This window comes from Cetorhinus maximus, chromosome 23, assembly GCF_964194155.1.
Source record: "Cetorhinus maximus chromosome 23, sCetMax3.hap1.1, whole genome shotgun sequence".
In the NCBI taxonomy this organism is placed as follows: Eukaryota; Metazoa; Chordata; class Chondrichthyes; order Lamniformes; family Cetorhinidae; genus Cetorhinus; species Cetorhinus maximus.
The window spans coordinates 26,631,379-26,648,338 of NC_135901.1; the positions used below are offsets into that span (position 1 = coordinate 26,631,379).

General features: G+C 46.5%; 2 protein-coding genes across 3 annotated transcripts in view; one reads left to right on the plus strand and one right to left on the minus strand.

The window, feature by feature from the left end:
• Positions 1-16,960, minus strand: part of LOC144697294 (uncharacterized) — a 273,796-nt gene that overhangs the window by 248,943 nt on the left and 7,893 nt on the right. The window lies entirely within an intron of this gene.
• Positions 4,658-16,586, plus strand: LOC144697064 (uncharacterized). Of its 2 annotated transcripts, none has more exons than XM_078568862.1 (3): positions 4,658-4,952; positions 5,809-5,862; positions 15,380-16,586. In XM_078568862.1, the coding sequence occupies exon 3, from the start codon at positions 15,486-15,488 to the stop codon at positions 16,437-16,439; it is 954 nt and encodes a 317-aa protein (XP_078424988.1). In that variant the 5' UTR covers positions 4,658-4,952; positions 5,809-5,862; positions 15,380-15,485; the 3' UTR covers positions 16,440-16,586. The 2 variants fall into 2 exon arrangements, with proteins under 2 accessions (XP_078424988.1, XP_078424989.1); XM_078568863.1 differs by having other exon boundaries at positions 4,885-4,952; positions 5,815-5,862.

Genomic DNA, 16,960 nt, shown 5'->3' on the forward strand with positions numbered 1-16,960 from the left:
TGCATTGCTGGCTAAAGAGGAAATTAACGCTATAGTCAGGAAAGCTATTAGTTCTGATTATGTGGAATTTGTATGGGTAGAGCTGAGAAACACTAAGGGGAAAAAAACTTTGCTGGGGGTTGTATATAGACCCCCAAACTGTTGTGGTGATGTTGGGAATGGCATTAAACAGGAAATTAGAGATGCATGCAATAAAGGAACATCTGTAATTATGGGTGACTTTAATCTGCATATAGATTGGGCAAATCAAATTAGTAACAATACCATAGAGGAGGAATTCCTGGAGTGTCTATGGGATGATTTTCTGGACCAATACGTTGAGGAACCAGCTAGAGAACAGGCCATCCTAGATTGGGTATTGTATAATGAGAAAGGAATAATTGGCAATCTAGTTATGCGAGGCCCCTTGGGGATGAGCGACCATAATATGATAGATTTGTTCATCAAGATGGAGAGTGACGTAGTTGATTCCAAGACTAGGGTATTGAATCTTAATAAAGGAAACTACGATGGTATGAGATGCGAGTTGACTATGATGCATTGGGAAACGTTACTTAAAAGGGATGACAGTGGATAGGCAATGGCAAACATTCGAAGAGTGCAGGGGTGAACTGCAACAATTGTTTATTCCTGTCTGGCACAAAAGTAAAACAGGAAAGGTGGCCAAACCATGGCTTACAAAATTAGAGATAGTATTAGATCCAAGGAAGAGGCATACAAATTAGACAGAAAAAAACAACAGACCTGAGGATTGGGAGCAGTTTAGAATTCAGCAAAGGAGGACCAAGGAATTGATTAAGAAGGGGAAAATAGAGTACGAGAGAAAGTTTGCGGGGAACATAAAAACTGACTGTAAAAGTTTCAATAGATATGTGAAGAGAAAGAGATTGGTGAAGACAAATGTAGGTCCCTTATAGTCAGAAACAGGGAAATTTATAATGGGGAACAAAGAAATGGCTGACCAACTAAATACATGCTTTGGTTTTGCCTTCACAAAGGATGACACAAATAACATACCAGAAATATTGGGGAACACAGGGTTTAGTGAGAGGGAGGAACTGAAAGAAATCAGTATTAGTAGAGAAATGGTGTTGGGGAAATTAATGGGATTGAAGGCCGATAAATCTCCATGGCCTGATAATCTACATCCCAGAGTATTTAAGAAAGTGGCCATAGAAATAGTGGATGCATTGGTGGTCATCTTCCGAGATTCTGTAGACTCTGGAACAGTTCCCACAGATTGGAGGGTAGCTAATGTAACCCCACTATTTAAAATGTGAGGTAGAGAGAAAACAGGGAATTATAGACCAGTCAGCCTGACGTTGGTAGTGGGGAAAATTCTAGAGTCTATTGTAAAAGATTTAATAGCTGAGCACCTGGAAAACAGTGGCAGAATCAGACAGAGTCAGCATGGATTTATGAAAGGAAAATCATGCTTGACAAATCTACTGGAATTTTTCGAGGATGTAACTAGTAGAGTTGATGAGAGGGAGCCAGTGGATGTGGTTTATTTGGATTTTCAGAAGGCTTTCGACAAAGTCCCACATAAGAGATGAACATGTAAAATGAAAGCGCATGGGGGTAATGTATTGAGATGGATAGAAAACTGGTTGGCAGACAGGAAAGGAAGAATAGGAATAAACAGGTCTTTTTCCGAATGGCAGGCAGTGACTAGTGGGGTACTGCAGGGATCGGTGCTGGGACCCCAGCTATTCACAATATATATTAATGATTTAGATGAGGGAATGTAATATCTCCAAATTTTCAGATGACACAAAGCTGGGTGGAAGGGTGAGCTGTGAGGAGGATGCAGAGATGCTTCAGTGTGATTTGGACAAGCTGAGTGAGTGAGTAAGGTAGATGCAGTATAATGTGGATAAATGTGAGGCTATTCACTTTGGTAGCAAAAACAGGAAGGCAGCTTATTATCTGAAGGGCTATAAATTGAGAGAGGAGAATGTGCAACGAGAGCTGGGTGTCCTTGTACACCAGTCGCTGAAGGTAAGCATGCATGTGCAGCAGGTGGTAAAGAAGGCAAATGGTATGTTTGCCTTCATAGCCAGAGGATTTGAATACAGGAGCAGGGATGTCTTGCTGCACTTATACAGGGCCTTGGTGAGACCACACCTGGAATATTGTGTGCGGTTTTGGTCTCCTTATCTGAGGAACGATGTTCTTGCTATTTAGGGAGTGCAGTGAAGGTTTACCAGACGGATTCCTGGGATGGCGGGACTGACATATGAGGAGAGATTGAGTCGATTAGGATTATATTCGCTGCAGTTCAGAAGAATGAGGGGGGACCATATAGAAACCTATAAAATTCTAACAGGACTGGACAGGGTAGATGCAGGAAGGATGTTCCCGATGGTGGGGGAGTCCAGAACCAGGGGTCACAATCTGAGAATATGGGGTAGACCATTTAGGACTGAGGTGAGGAGAAATTTCTTCACCTGGAGAGTGGTGAGCCTGTGGAATTCGCTACCACAGAAAGTAGTTGAGGCCAAAACATTTTATGTTTTCAAGAAGGAGTTAGATATTGCTCTCGGGGTTAAAGGGATCAAAGGGTATGGGGAGAAAGCAGGAGCAGGCTATTGAGCTTGATGGTGTGGTGAATGGCGGAGCAGACTCGAAGGGCCGAATGGCCTACTTCTGCTCCTAGTTTCTATGTATTTCTAAAAATAAACATATTGTAGAAAGGATCTGCCTCTGTGTGTTCTCACTGCATGACTGACTGACATTTTGTTTTCACTGTCTGTAGATAAGTTGAAGTTGTTGCCGTTGGTCTGTCTGTGTTCCTTCTCCCTTTGGGAATCTGGTTTGAAAAAGTAACATTTGACAGGATTTATAGCAAAGCCCCTGACAGTTATGTTCACCCACCATCAAATAAAGACACTTTCTAATAATCTGTGTCACATGAAACCCTTCCTGGATAAAAATGGGATCTGCTGCAGTCATCAAAGTAGGTTGAACACATTTTCACTGAAATTAAGTTAACCAGTTGCTTGTGATCCTTGGTTTTGGTTTTACTCATTTTATTACTGCTCATTTCATAAAGGCGTTTATATGTTTGGTACATAGGTGCAGACTGTTTATTGGATCGAATAATGGAGCAGGAAAAACCTCACTTGATTTTGATCTTCATTGTATGTGGATTTACATTCAAAACTCATCGGTAACCTCACTACACCAGCTGAGATCAGCTCAGACCAGCGGTTCTGTATGTTGTCTTTGAGTGTTAATTAGCAAATAACTATAGTTAAGAATATAAACCTGAACGAATGTATCTGAACTTCTAATTTGGCATATGTGATTAGCGAGTGAGTTCACAATACCTGGTTAATCAAATTCCTGTGCTATATATCGTAGCGTTCTTTCAACCCACCTCCAGAAGTATTTAAAAATAATCAAGGTTTACTTGGCAGAATGAGGAGAGTTCTACACTTCACTGATGGTTGGATCACTCCTTACGAGGCTCACACTGCGATGAAACCCTCTAGTTCTGGCCTGGGGGGAAACAGCTCCTCCATACATCACTGACTCAGGCAGTACATCAGTGAGCACCCTTCCTCAAAATGGATGCCAAAGCTGCTTGTCCAATCACAGATGCTGTCTTTGCAGCAGCAGCAGCAAGATCGGGAGAGACAGAATCTGTGATTGGAGGAGATGCTGCTCTCTGATTCTGTCTCCCATGAAGGTTTTTCTTCCAGTGGTTTGACCCTGTGATTGAATTTTCACAGGCTTTTGTGGGGTGAATTTTCCAGCTGCCCCCTGTGTACTTTAAAGCCTGGTTCTGAAATATTGTCATTCTGATCTTAAGACTTCCTGGCATAATGCCCTGATCCAAATCTGCAATAATCCATATCCCCATATGAGTTCTGGATTTTAATGTGATTATCCAATCCAGAAAACATGTATAACGGTCTTTAAACCTGATTCAGCACTTTCCCTCCACACATACTCAAAGAAATTGTCTTTGGGATCAGTTGTTCCTTTATAGTCTGTGTAGCTCTGAATGATGATAGTATTAACCTTCTCCCTGACCTGTCCTAACCCTTCCATTGTTTATTTATTGAAACCAGGAACTCTCCTTGTTTGAATGATGACCTTCCCTGTCTGCCTAGTTATTGTTTCATCACTCAGATAACAGCAAAATACTGTGGATGCTGGAAATCTGAAATAAGAACAGAAAATGTTCTTTTTATTTTATAAAAAACAAAAACAGAATTACCTGGGAAAATCTCAGCAGGTCTGGCAGCATCGGCGGAGAAGAAAGGAGTTGACGTTTCGAGTCCTCATGACCCTTCAACAGAACTGAAGAAAGGAGTTGACGTTTCGAGTCCTCATGACCCTTCAACAGAACTGAAGAAAGGAGTTGACGTTTCGAGTCCTCATGACCCTTCAACAGAACTGAGCAAACTCAGTTCTGTTGAAGGGTCATGAGGACTGGAAACGTCAACTCCTTTCTTCTCCGCCGATGCTGCCAGACCTGCTGAGTTTTTCCAGGTAATTCTGTTTTTGTTTTGGATTTCCAGCATCCGCAGTAGTTTTTTGTTATCTTTTTATTTTATGTTTTTTATGTTATTTTTATTATTGTTTCATCATGTTGCCACATTTCACTAACAAATGTTGAAATGTTTGCTCCACACCCACAGGGTTTCACCTGTTTAAAGCCACAAACAGGAAGGTCCAGTTTTCTCCTGGAGTTTGAGACAAATCAGCTTCCAAAAATGATGCAGAGTTTCAGCCAATGAGGGAGATCCGGGCTCAGCCCCGCCCCCTCATTCACTCCGATTGGTTGGAGGACCAAAAGCTCAGGCTCGTTCCTCTAGTCCCTCCCCCTCTTCCTATTGGTCCGGAGCTGCCGTCCATCACTCACCGGGCATTGTGAGTTGGAGCATGCGCAGTGCGAGTGATGGCGATGGAAAGACGCTTCTTTGTCTCATCTTCAAGCGGTAAGGGAAATGGCGGAGTGGAGGGAGCGATGAAGCAGGCGGGTGGGACGGGGCGGGTTCGTAAGTGCCCGATGCGGCTCTGAACCCAGAATAAGAAGCTACCGGTGCCGCGTTTTGATCTGTGGGGCCAAGGCTGCAGGATCGCCGCTCCGGTGAAAGGCCCGGGTTAACGGCCGCCATTTTGAGCGGGAGCAATGTGCAGGGCTGCGCATGCGCGGTCATCCCTGTCCCTGTCAGCAGGAGGAGAGGATGTTGGAGAATTTCTGTCCTGGACTGACAGGGATGGATTTTGGAAACTCTTTTTACAGGGGGTTAGAAGGGGAGGATTTACACACAGCAAACTCGAACCAAAGATCACATTAAGATCTGAGCCGAGCCACTTGATGCATCAGGACCTGGATATTATCGACCTTTGAGTTTGAGCATTGAGTTCCAGGTCATGAACAAAAATTCCCCCTTGTAGATTTTACCGAAAATCTTAAATCTGTGTCTGTGATACTTTTACGATTAACTAATACCATATCTAAGCATGTTATAAACTTGCACACCTCTATCAAATCTCCCATCATTCTCCTTTGCTCCAAGGAGAACAACCCCAGTTCTCCAACCTAACATTCCAACTAAAATCGAGCATCCCTCAAACCATTCTGGTAAATCTCCTCTGCATCCTCTCAAGGACCCTCACATCCTTCATAATGTGTGGTGATCACTGGTTTGCACAGACCCAGATGTTCTGTGTTTGTGTCTGTGATATCATCACGCACCGACAATTACGCGGTAACATCACCCCGCTCCCCGGGTATTTCCTCAACTGGGAGATTTTTCGCTGACTCCAGTGCTTCTGATATCTTTCCAGCTGCAGGCTCCAGCAGGAGATTTTAAAATTGAAAACAGTGGAATTGTTACAGAGGTGAGTATTCTTGATTATTTATCTTTTTTACCTACAATTTAGAGCTTTTAGTGCTATGCTCTGTTACCTGTGAGAGCCTTTATGACTCTGGAGCTGGTGCAACTCCTTTACTGTGGATCTGAATCCATGTCCATCCATTGCTTTTGCCCTCGCTGATTGCTTCTCTGCCATTGTCTAACTTCCTCTGTGTCTAATAATGGGTGTATTTTAGCTCTGTTTAGTATTTTACTGTTATTTCCGCAGACCATGCCGAAATGAAATTTCTACTGCTGCCCATCCCCCGACCGTGTGCTACTGACTTCCCAGCCCTCTGTCGTCCCACAGTATCTTCCATAGTCAGGAATTGTTTTTAGCACTATCGTCCATTTCCCTTCTTTTTCTGAGTTTATGTTGACCATCAAATGTTGCACCATTTTTATTCCCCATAATTCATTAATTCATTCTGTATACCCTGAAGCGTTAACATACGTAGAAATGTACATAGAAAATAGGAGCGGGAGTAGGCCATTCGGCCCTTCGAGCCTGCTCCGCCATTCATTATGATCATCCAGCTCAATAGCCTGCTCCTGCTTTCTCCCCATATCCTTTGATCCCTTTCACCCCAAGAGCTATATCTAACTCCTTCTTGAAAACATACAATGCTTTGGCCTCAACTACTTTCTGTGGTAGTGAATTCCACAGGCTCACCACTCTCTGTGTGAAGAATTTCTCCTCGTTTCAGTCCTAAATGGTCTACCCCATATTCTCAGACTGTGACCCCTGGTTCTGGACTCCCCCACAATTGGGAACATCCTTCCTGCATCTACCCTGTCTAGTCCTGTTAGAATTTAATAGGTTTCTATGAGATACCCCCTCATTCTTCTGAACCTCAGCGAATATAATCCTAACCGACTCAATCTCTCTTCATATGTCAGTCCCGCCACCCCAGGAATCGGTCTGGTAAACCTTCGCTGCACTCCTTCTAAAGCAAGAACATCCTTTCTCAGATAAGGAGACCAAAACTGCACACAATATTCCAGGTGTGGTCTCACCAAGGCCCTCACCAAGTGCAGCAAGATATCCCTGTTCCTGTACTCGAATCCTCTCGCTATGAAGGCCAACATACCATTTGCCTTCTTTACCACCTGCTGCACATGCATGCTTACCTTCAGCGACTGGTGTATGAGGACACCCAGGTCTCCTTGCACATTCCCCTCTCTCAATTTATAGCCATTCAGACAATAATCTGCCTTCCTGTTTTTGCTACCAAAGTGGATAACTTCACATTTATCCACGTTATACTGAATCTGTCATGCATTTGCCCACTCAGCTTGTCCAAATCACACAGAAGCATCTCTGCATCCTCCTTACAGCTCACCCTCCCACCCAGCTTTGTATCATCTGCAAATATGGGGATATTACATTTAGTTCCCTCATCTAAATCAGTAATATGTTTTGTGAATAGCTGGAGTCCCAGCACCAATCCCTGCGGTACCCACTAGTCACTGCCTGCCTTTCGGAAAAAGACCCTTTTATTGCTACTCTTTCTTTCCTGCCCACCAGTTTTCTATCCATCTCAATGCACTACCCCCAATCCCATGCGCTTTAATTTTACACGCCAATCTTTTATGTGGGACTTTGTCGAAAGCCTTCTGAAAGTCAAAATAAACCAGATCCACTGGCTCTCCTTCATCAACTCTACTAATTACATCCTCAAAAAATTCCAGTAGATTTATCAAGCATGATTTTCCTTTCATAAATCCACGCTGACTCTGTCCGATTCTGCCACTGTTTTCTAAGTGCTCAGCTATTAAATCTTTTATAATGGACTCTAGAATTTTCCCCACTATTGACATCAGGCTGACTAGTCTATTCCCTGTTTTCTCTCTACCTCCCTTTTTAAATAGTGGGTTTACATCAGCTACCCTCCAATCTGTAGGAACTGTTCCAGAGTCTATAGAATCTCGGAAGATGACCACCAATGCATCCACTATTTCTAGGGCCACTTCCTTAAGTATTCTGGGATGTAGATTATCAGGCCCTAGGGATTTATCCACCTTCAATCCCATCAATTTCCCCAACACCATTTCCCTACTAATACTGATTTCTTTCAGTTCCTCCCTCTCTCTAAACCCTGTGTTCGCCACCATTTCTGGTATGTTATTTGTGTCCTCCTTTGTGAAGACAGAATCGAAGAATGTATTTAGTTGTTCAACCATTTCTTTGTTCCCCATTATAAATTTCCCTGTTTCTGACTATAAGGGACCTACATTTGTCTTCACCAATCTTTTTCTCTTCACATACTTATAGAAACTTTTATAGTCAGTTTTTGTGTTCTCCGTAAGCTTACTCTCGTACTCTATTTTCCCCTTCTTAATCAATCCCTTGGTCCTCCTTTGCTGAATTCTAAAGTGCTCCCAATCCTCAGGTCTGTTGTTTTTTCTGGCCAATGTGTATGCCTCTTCCTTGGACCTAATACTATCCCTTGTAAGCCATGGTTTGGCCATCTTTCCTATTTTAATTTTGTGCCAGACAGGAATAAACAATTCTGTTCACCCATGCGCTCTTTGAATGTTTGCCATTGCCTATCCACCGTCACCCCTTTAAGTAACGTTTCCCAATCCAACATAGCCAACTCGCATCTCATACCATCGTAGTTTCCTTCATTAAGATTCAGGACCCTAGTCTCAGAACTAGTCTCTACGTCAGTCTCCATCTTGATGAAGATTTCTATCATATTATGGTCACTCATCCCCAAGAAGCCTTGCACAACTAGATTGCCAATTATTCCTTTCTCATTACATAATACCCAGTCTAGGATGGCCTGTTCTCTAGTTGGTTCTTCAACGTATTGGTCCAGAAAAACATCCCATACACACTCCAGGAATTCCTCCTCTACGGTATCGTTACTGATTTGATTTGCCCAATCTATATGCAGATTAAAGTCACCCATAATTACAGATGTTCCTTTATTGCACGTGTCTCTAATCTCCTGTTTAATGCCATTACCAGCATCACCACTACAGTTTGGGGGACTATATACAACCCCCACTAATGTTTTTTGCCCCTTAGTGTTTCTCAGCTCGACCCAGACAGACTCCACATCGTTGGAGCTAATATCTTTCCTCACTATTGCATTACTTTCCACTTTAACCAGCAATGCAACTCCACCGCCTTTTCTTTTTTGTCTGTTCTTCCTAAATACTGAATACCCCTGGATGTTCAGTTCCCATTCCTGGTCACCCTGCAGCCATGTCTTCGTAATCCCGACTATATCATACTTGTTTATATATATTTGCGCGGTTAATTCACTTTATTGCGAATGCTCCTCGCGTTAATGCACAAAACCTTAAGGCTTGTCTTTTTAACATTACTTGTCCCGTTCCCACTATTTTTCACTGAGGCCCTGTTTGATTCTTGCCCTTGATTTCTCTGCCTATCACTTTTCTTATTCCCCTTTCTGTCTTTTGTTCTTGTCCTTGATTCCCCCTCCTCTGACTCCTTGCATAGGTTCCCATCCCCCTGCCATTTTAGTTTAAACCCTCCCCAACCACTCTAGCAAATATTCCCCCTAGGACATCAGTCCCGGTCCTGCCCCGGTGTAACCCGTCCAGTTTGTACTAGTCCCACCTCCCCCAGAATCGGTCCCAATGTCCCAGGAATGTGAAACCCTCCCCCGCACACCGTCTCTTCAGCCACATATTCATCCGACATATCCTGCTATTTCTACTCTGACCAGCATGTGGCACTGGTAGTAATCCTGAGATCACTACCTTTGAGATCCTACTTTTCAACTTACTTCCGAACTCCCTTTCTTCTGCTTTTAGGACCTCATCCCTTTTTTTACCTATGTCATTTGTACCAACGTGTACCACGACCATTGGCTGTTCACCTGCCCCCTTCAGAATGTCCTGTAGCCGCTCTGAGAAATCCTTGATCCGAGCACCAGGGAAGCAACATACCATCCTGCGGTCTCGTTTGTGGCCACAGAAATGCCTATCTATTCCCCGTACAATTGAATCCCCAATAATTATTGGATTCCCACATTTTTTACTCCTCCCCTGAGCAGCAGAGCCAACCGTGATGCAACAAATTTGGCTGTTGCTGCTTTCCCCTGAGAGGCCATTCCCCCCAACAGTATCCAAAGCGGTATATCTGTTTTGCAGGGGAATGGCCATAGGAGATTCCTGCACTGCCTGCCTAGTCCTCTTGCTCTGCCTGACGGTCACCCATTCCCTTCCTGCCTGTGGACTCTTAGCCTGTGGTGTAACCACCTCTCAGTACGTGCTCTCCACGATACTTTCCGCCTCGTGGATGCTCCACAGTGTCCCCAGCCACCGCCCCAGCTCCGAATCCCAGGCTCCCAGGAGCTGCACCTGTGACACTTCCCGCACACATGCTGGCCCCGAGCACTGGAAATGTTCCCGGCTTCCCACATAGAGCAGGAGGAGCACACCATAACTTTGAGCTCTCCTGCCATGACTTACCCCTTTAAATTAAATTGAACCTTTTGGAAGATACTTAATATAAAATAATATCAATTATTCTAGGGCACTTCTTCCCTGCTTCTCCTTGTTACAGAATATAGCCCTTACAAAGGATGAACCACAAAATAAGAGCTTAAAAACTATGAGCAACAAAAGTAGTAAATACTTACCCGATCGTACTCACAGCATTCAAAGGATCACCTTGTTCCCTCCTCATCGAACTCCCTTAGTCACCTCTGCTCTCCCAGCTCCTTTTCAATTCCCGACTCCTCTCGCGCTTCTCTTCAACTCCCGGCTCCTCTCGTGTTTCTCTTCAACTCCCTGCTCCTCTCGCGCTTCTCTTCAACTCCCTGCTCCTCTCGCGCTTCTCTTCAACTCCCGGCTCCTCTCGCGTTTCTCTTCAACTCCCTGCTCCTCTCGCGCTTCTCTTCAACTCCCGGCTCCTCTCGCGCTTCTCTTCAACTCCCGGCTCCTCTCGCATTTCTCTTCAACTCCCGGCTCCTCTCGCGCTTCTCTTCAACTCCGGGCTCCTCTCGCGCTTCTCTTCAACTCCCGGCTCCTCTCGCGTTTCTCTTCAACTCCTGGCTCCTCTCGTGCTTCTCTTCAACTCCCGGTTCCTCTCGCGCTTCTCTTCAACTCCTGGCTTCTCTCGCACTTCTCTTCAACTCCCGGTTCCTCTCGTGCTTTTCAACACCCGGCTCCCCTCGCGCTTCTCTTCAACTCCCGGCTCCTCTCGCGCTTCTCTTCAAATCCCGGCTCCTCTCGCGCTTCTCTTCAACTCCCGGTTCCTCTCGCGCTTCTCTTCAACTCCCGGCTCCTCTCGCGCTTCTCTTCAACTCCCGGCTCCTCTCGTGCTTAACTCTGTTTCTCTCTCCACAGATACTGCCTGACCTTCTGAGTATATCCTGCATTTGTCTTTTTTCTTTCTGATCTCCAGGAGCTGCAGTATTTTGCTTTTGTTTTATTGCAGGCGTTTCTCACAGAGCCGAGTCTAGAAACAGAGATGGACCAATTAAGAACTGATTTGTTTCGGGGTGGGTGTTGGCTGCAGAGGTTGGTCCCTGGCCTCCTGTGTTTCTCCTTTTTCATTGAATCATAGAATCATTGAATAATTACAATACACAAGGAGTCCTTTCGCCTGTGTTCTCTGCAAGGACAAATCAGTTAGCCCCACTCCCCTGCTCTTTCCTCGTCGCCCAGCATTTTCTTTCTCTTCAGGTGCGTGTCCAATTCCCTTTCCTTTGTTGAGTCAGTTTGAGATGGAGGAGAAGCTGCTGGGTTTAATCCCGAGGATCTTGGAAACCGGTCAGACCCAGCAATTTCCAATGTGAAATTGTCAAAGGGAGGTAGATTCCAAGAGAGATCAGGTTGTTAAAGGGACACTGTCTCTATAATGGAAAAGGATATTGTGAGAGGAATAAGTATTTCAGCAGATACTTTTTATCTGTTTTACACATACATATTTTTAACATGTGTTTTTGGCATTTGGGGGTCACTAACAAGACCAGCCGCAGATATTGCCAATCCCCAGTTACTGGGGCAGAAGGTGATGTTTGACCTTGAACCCCTGCAGTTCGTGTGCTGAAGCTGCTCTCAGTGATGATAGATGAGGCCTTACAGGATTTTCACCCAGTTATAATGAAGGAGCAGTGATATATGTTCAATGAAGAATGCAGCAGGGCATGCCAGGAGCAGCTCCAGGCACACCTAAAAATGAGGTGTGAACCTGGTGAAGCTGCAACACAGGACTACTTGTGTGCCAGACAGCATAAGCCACAAGCGATAGGCAGAGGTAAGTGGTTCCACAGCCAACGGATCAGATCTAAGCTCTGCAGTCCTGCCACATCCAGTCGTGAATGGTGGTGGACAGTTAAACAAATCACTGGAGGAGGAGGCTCCACAAATATCCCCTTCCTTAATGATGGAGGAGCCCAGCACATGAGTGCAAAAGATAAGGCTGAAGCATTTGCAACAATCTTCAGCCAGAAGTGCCTAGTGGATGATCCATCTCGGCCTCCTCTGCAGGTCCCCAGCATCACAGATGCCAGTCTTCAGCCAATTCAGTTCACTCCATGTGATATCAAGGAACAGCTGAAGACACTGGATACTGCAAAGGCTGTGGGCCCTGACAATATTCCGGCAATAGTACTGAAGACTTGTGCTCCAGAACTTGCCGTGCTCCTTGCCAAGCTGTTCCAGTACAGTTACAACACTGGCATCTACCCAGCTAAGTGGAAAATTGCCCAGGTATGTCCTGTACACAAAAAGCAGGACAAATCCAACCCGGCCAATTACCGCCCCATCAGTCTACTCTCAATCATCAGTAAAGTGATGGAAGGGGTCAGCAACAGTACTGTCAAGCGACACTTGCTTAGCAATAACCCGCTCACTGACGCTCAGTTTGGGTTCCGTGACCACATTACAGCCATGGCTCAAACAATGACAAAAGAGCTGAACTCCAGAGGTAAGGTGAAAGTGACTGCCCTTGATATCAAGGCCTCATTTGACTGAGTGTGGCATCAAGGAGCCCTCGTAAAACTGGGGTCAATGGGAATCAGGGGGAAAACTCTCCACTGTTTGGAGTCATACCGAGCACAAAGGAAGGTGGTTGTGGTTGTTGGAGGTCAATCATCTCAGTTCCAGGACATCACTGCAGGAGTAGGTAGTCAGGGTAGTGTCCTAGGCCCAACCATCTTCATCAATGACCTTCCTTCCATCATAAAGTCAGAAGCGGGGATGTTCGTTGATGGTTGCACAATGTTCAGCACCATTTGCTGCTCATCAGATACTGAAGCAGTCCATGTCCAAATGCAGCAAGACCTGGAGAATATTCAGGGCTTGGGCTGACAAGTAACATGCGCGCCACACAAGTGCCAGGCAATGACCATCTCCAACAAGAGAGAATCCAACCATCGCCCCTTGATGTTTAATGGCATTACCATCACTGAATCCCCCACTACCAACATCCTGGGGGTTACCATTGACCAGAAACTGAACTGGACTAGCCATATAAATACTGTGGCTACAAGAGCAGGTCAGAGGCTAGGAATCGTGCAATGAGTAATTCACCTCCTGACCCCTAAAGCTGTCCACCATCGACAAGCACAAGTCAAGAGTGTGATGGAATACTCTCTGCTTGCCTGGATGAGTGTAGCTCCCACAACACTCAGGAAGATTGACACCATCCAGGACAAAGCAGCCAGCTTTATGGGCACCCCATCCACAACCTCTAACACCCACTCCCTCCACCTCCAATGCGCAGTAGCAGCAGCGTGTACCATCTGCAAGATTCACTGCAGGAATTCACCAAGGCTCCTTAGGCAGCACCTTCCAAACCCACGACCGCTACCATCTAGAGAAGGACAAGGGCAGCAAATAGATGGGAACACCACCACCTGGAAGTTCCCCTCCAAGCCACTTACCGTCCTGACTTGGAAATATATTGGCCCTTCCTTCACTGTCGCCAGGTCAAACTCCTGGAACTCCTTCCCTAACAGCACTATGGGTATACCTACACCACATGGACTGCAGCAGTTCAACTCTTTCGAGTTATCAACAGTCACAGATTGCAACTCTTTCGAGTACAATCACAGTTCTTGGTTTCCGGGAGTGGGACATGAACCCACAACCCTCTGATTCAAAGGCGAGGGTGCTATGAACTGAGCCACAGCTGACACCTCCTGCAGTGGTTCAAGAAGGCAGCTCACCACCACCTTCTCAAGGGGCAATTAGGGATGGGCAATAAATGCTGGCCTTGCCAGCAACACCTGCATCCTGTAAATGAATTTTTAAAAAAACACCAATTTGCATTTATATAGCGCCTTTTGTGTAACAGAACATTTCAAGGTGTTACACAGGCGTGTTATAAAGCAACATGTAACACTGAGCCCCATGAGGAGATATTAGGGCAGGTGACCTAAGGTTTGGTCAAAGAGGTAGGTTTTGAGGAGTATCTTAAAGGAGGAAAGTGAGACAGAGAGGCGGAGAAGTTTAGGAAAGAAGTTCCACAGCTTATGGCCTTGGCAGCTGAAGGCGCAGCCTCCAAAGGTCAAACAGTTAAAATCGGGAATGCTCAGGGGGTCGGAATGAGAGGAGCGCAGAGGCCTTGGAGGGTTGTGAGTCTCAAGGAGGTTACAGAGACAGGAAGGGGCCAGGGAGGAATTAAAAAATTTAATTGCTTATTAACTGGGAACCTTTTCAGGTCAGCGAGCACAGGGGTGATGGGTGAACACATCATGTGGTGAATAAGCAGGCGGGCTGCAGAGTTTTGGGTGACCTCAAGATTACAGGGAGGTTGAATTCAGGAGAGGTCGTTCGGGAGTGCATTAGGATAGTTAAATCTCGAAGTAACAAAGGGATGGGTGAGAGCTTCACCAGCAGACGAGCTGAGACACGGGCGGAGTCGGGCGAGGTGGAAACAGGCGGTCTTGGTGATGACGCTGATAGGCGGTTGGAAGCTCGTCTCGGCTGCACACGTGCCTTCGTGGTTGTGACCAGTCTGGTTCAGCCCCAGACAGTTACCAGGGAGAGAGATGGAGTCGGCGACTAGGGAGTGGAGTTTGTAGCGGGGACTGAAGGCAATGGCTTTGGCCTCCCAATATGCAAATGGAGGAAATTTCTGCTCATCCAGTACTGGACGTCACAGAAGTCAGGACGGTGTGTGACTTGGGGAGGGTAATTTGGGGGCTGATGGTGTTCACGTACACCTGCTACCCTGGATGTTAAGGGTTTGGAATATTCTGTCCAAGTTACGGTTGAGTTGTAGAAACATAAAATTCCTCTTTCACCTCCTGCCTTTCCCGCTTCTCTCTCCATCCTTCTCCTCCCTTAGAGCCCAGAGCCTTGTGTAGGCCGAGACCGGGAAGCAGGTTCCCTCCCCTGAAGGACACCAGTGAACCAGTTTACGGCAATCCAGCAGTTTTCCTGGTCACTTTTGCCATGTGCCACCCCTACCGATGACCAGATTCATTCAGCTCAATTTCACAACCGGCCCCTGTGTTTTCGTGGGTTCTCTCTCACTCCCTTTTCTCTGTTTCAAAACAATTTCACAGGCTATTAGAAGGGGGAGGATTTGCAGTCGGGAAACAAAGACGTCCCATCAAAACCTGACGGAACCACCGAATTCATTGCGGCCCGAGGGTCATCGGAATTTTGAGCATGGAAGGAGAAAGCGCCGTTCGCAGTGAGGAGACACCGTGCACGTGTTCCGCGTGTGGGCGAGGCTTCAGCCGACCCTCTGACTTGTCAGAGCATAAATGCGGTCAGAGCAGGGAGAAGCCGTGGAAATGTGGGGACTGTGGGAAGGGATTTGATTACCCGTCAGAGCTGGAAATCCATCAGCGCACTCACACCGGGGAGAGGCCGTTCATCTGCTCTGACTGCGGGAAGGGGTTTAGTAAGTCATCCACCCTGCTGGCCCACCAGCGCACTCACACCGGGGAGAGGCCCTTCACCTGCCCCGACTGTGGGAAGGGGTTCACTCAGTCGACGAACCTGCTGACGCACCAGCGGGTTCACACCCGGGAGAGGCCGTTCACCTGCTCCGAGTGCGGGAAGGGGTTCATTTTCTCGGCCAACCTGCTGACGCACCAGCGGGTTCACACCGACGAGAGGCCTTTCAAATGCCCAGACTGCGGGAAGTGCTTTAAAGGTTCCAGGGAACTGATGCGCCACCAGCACGTTCACACCGACGAGGGTCTGTTCAGGTGCTCGCACTGCGGGACTGGGTTCAGGCGATCATCTCAACTCGCCGCCCACCAGCGCACTCACAGCGGAGAGAAACCGTTCACCTGCCCCGAGTGCGGGGAGGGATTCAACCAGTCGTCCACCCTGCTGACGCACCAGCGAGTTCACACGGGGGAGCGGCCGTTCACCTGCTCCGAGTGCGGGAAGGGGTTCACTCAGTCGTCCACCCTGCTGAGCCACCAGAGGGTTCACACTGGGGAGAGGCCGTTCACCTGTCCCGAGTGCGGGAAGAGATTCGCTCAGTCATCCACCATGCATAGGCACCAGCGCACTCACACTGGGGAAAGGCTGTTCATCTGCTCCGAGTGCGGAAAGGGATTCACTCAGTTTTTCAACCTGCTGACACACCAGCGGGTTCACAAGTAACGACAGTGATTGGTTCCTGCTGTTAAATCGCATCCGGGACTGAGCCGTGTTCGTTGGGGTCAGTTGCTGCTGATGTTCATAAACTCCAGCCCAGTTATAAGGGAGAAAATTCTGGATAAAAATCAAGTAAATCAACTTTGTGTTAAACATACTGTGTCGAGTCTTTTTTAATATCTCCAACACAAGTTAGCTCCCTTCGAAGAGCTCTCCATCTTTCCTGTCTCCTCCGTCCACAGCTCCAACAAGAAGTGTGAGGAGCTCATGGAGCTTCTTTGTCACTAAGATTGAGTCAATCCGATCAGTTGCCTCTGCTGCTTCCCTCCCGTCCGCTAGCCCACCGGGACAAACTGTCACTAAAGTCAAAGCAAAATACTGTGGACGCTGGAAAACTGAAATAACAGGAAATGCTGGAAAAACTCAACAGGTCTGACAGCGTCTGTGAAGAGAGAAACAGAGCTCAGAAGAAGAGACATACAGACTCAAATTGTTAGCTCTGTATCTCTCTCCACAGAGGCTGTCAG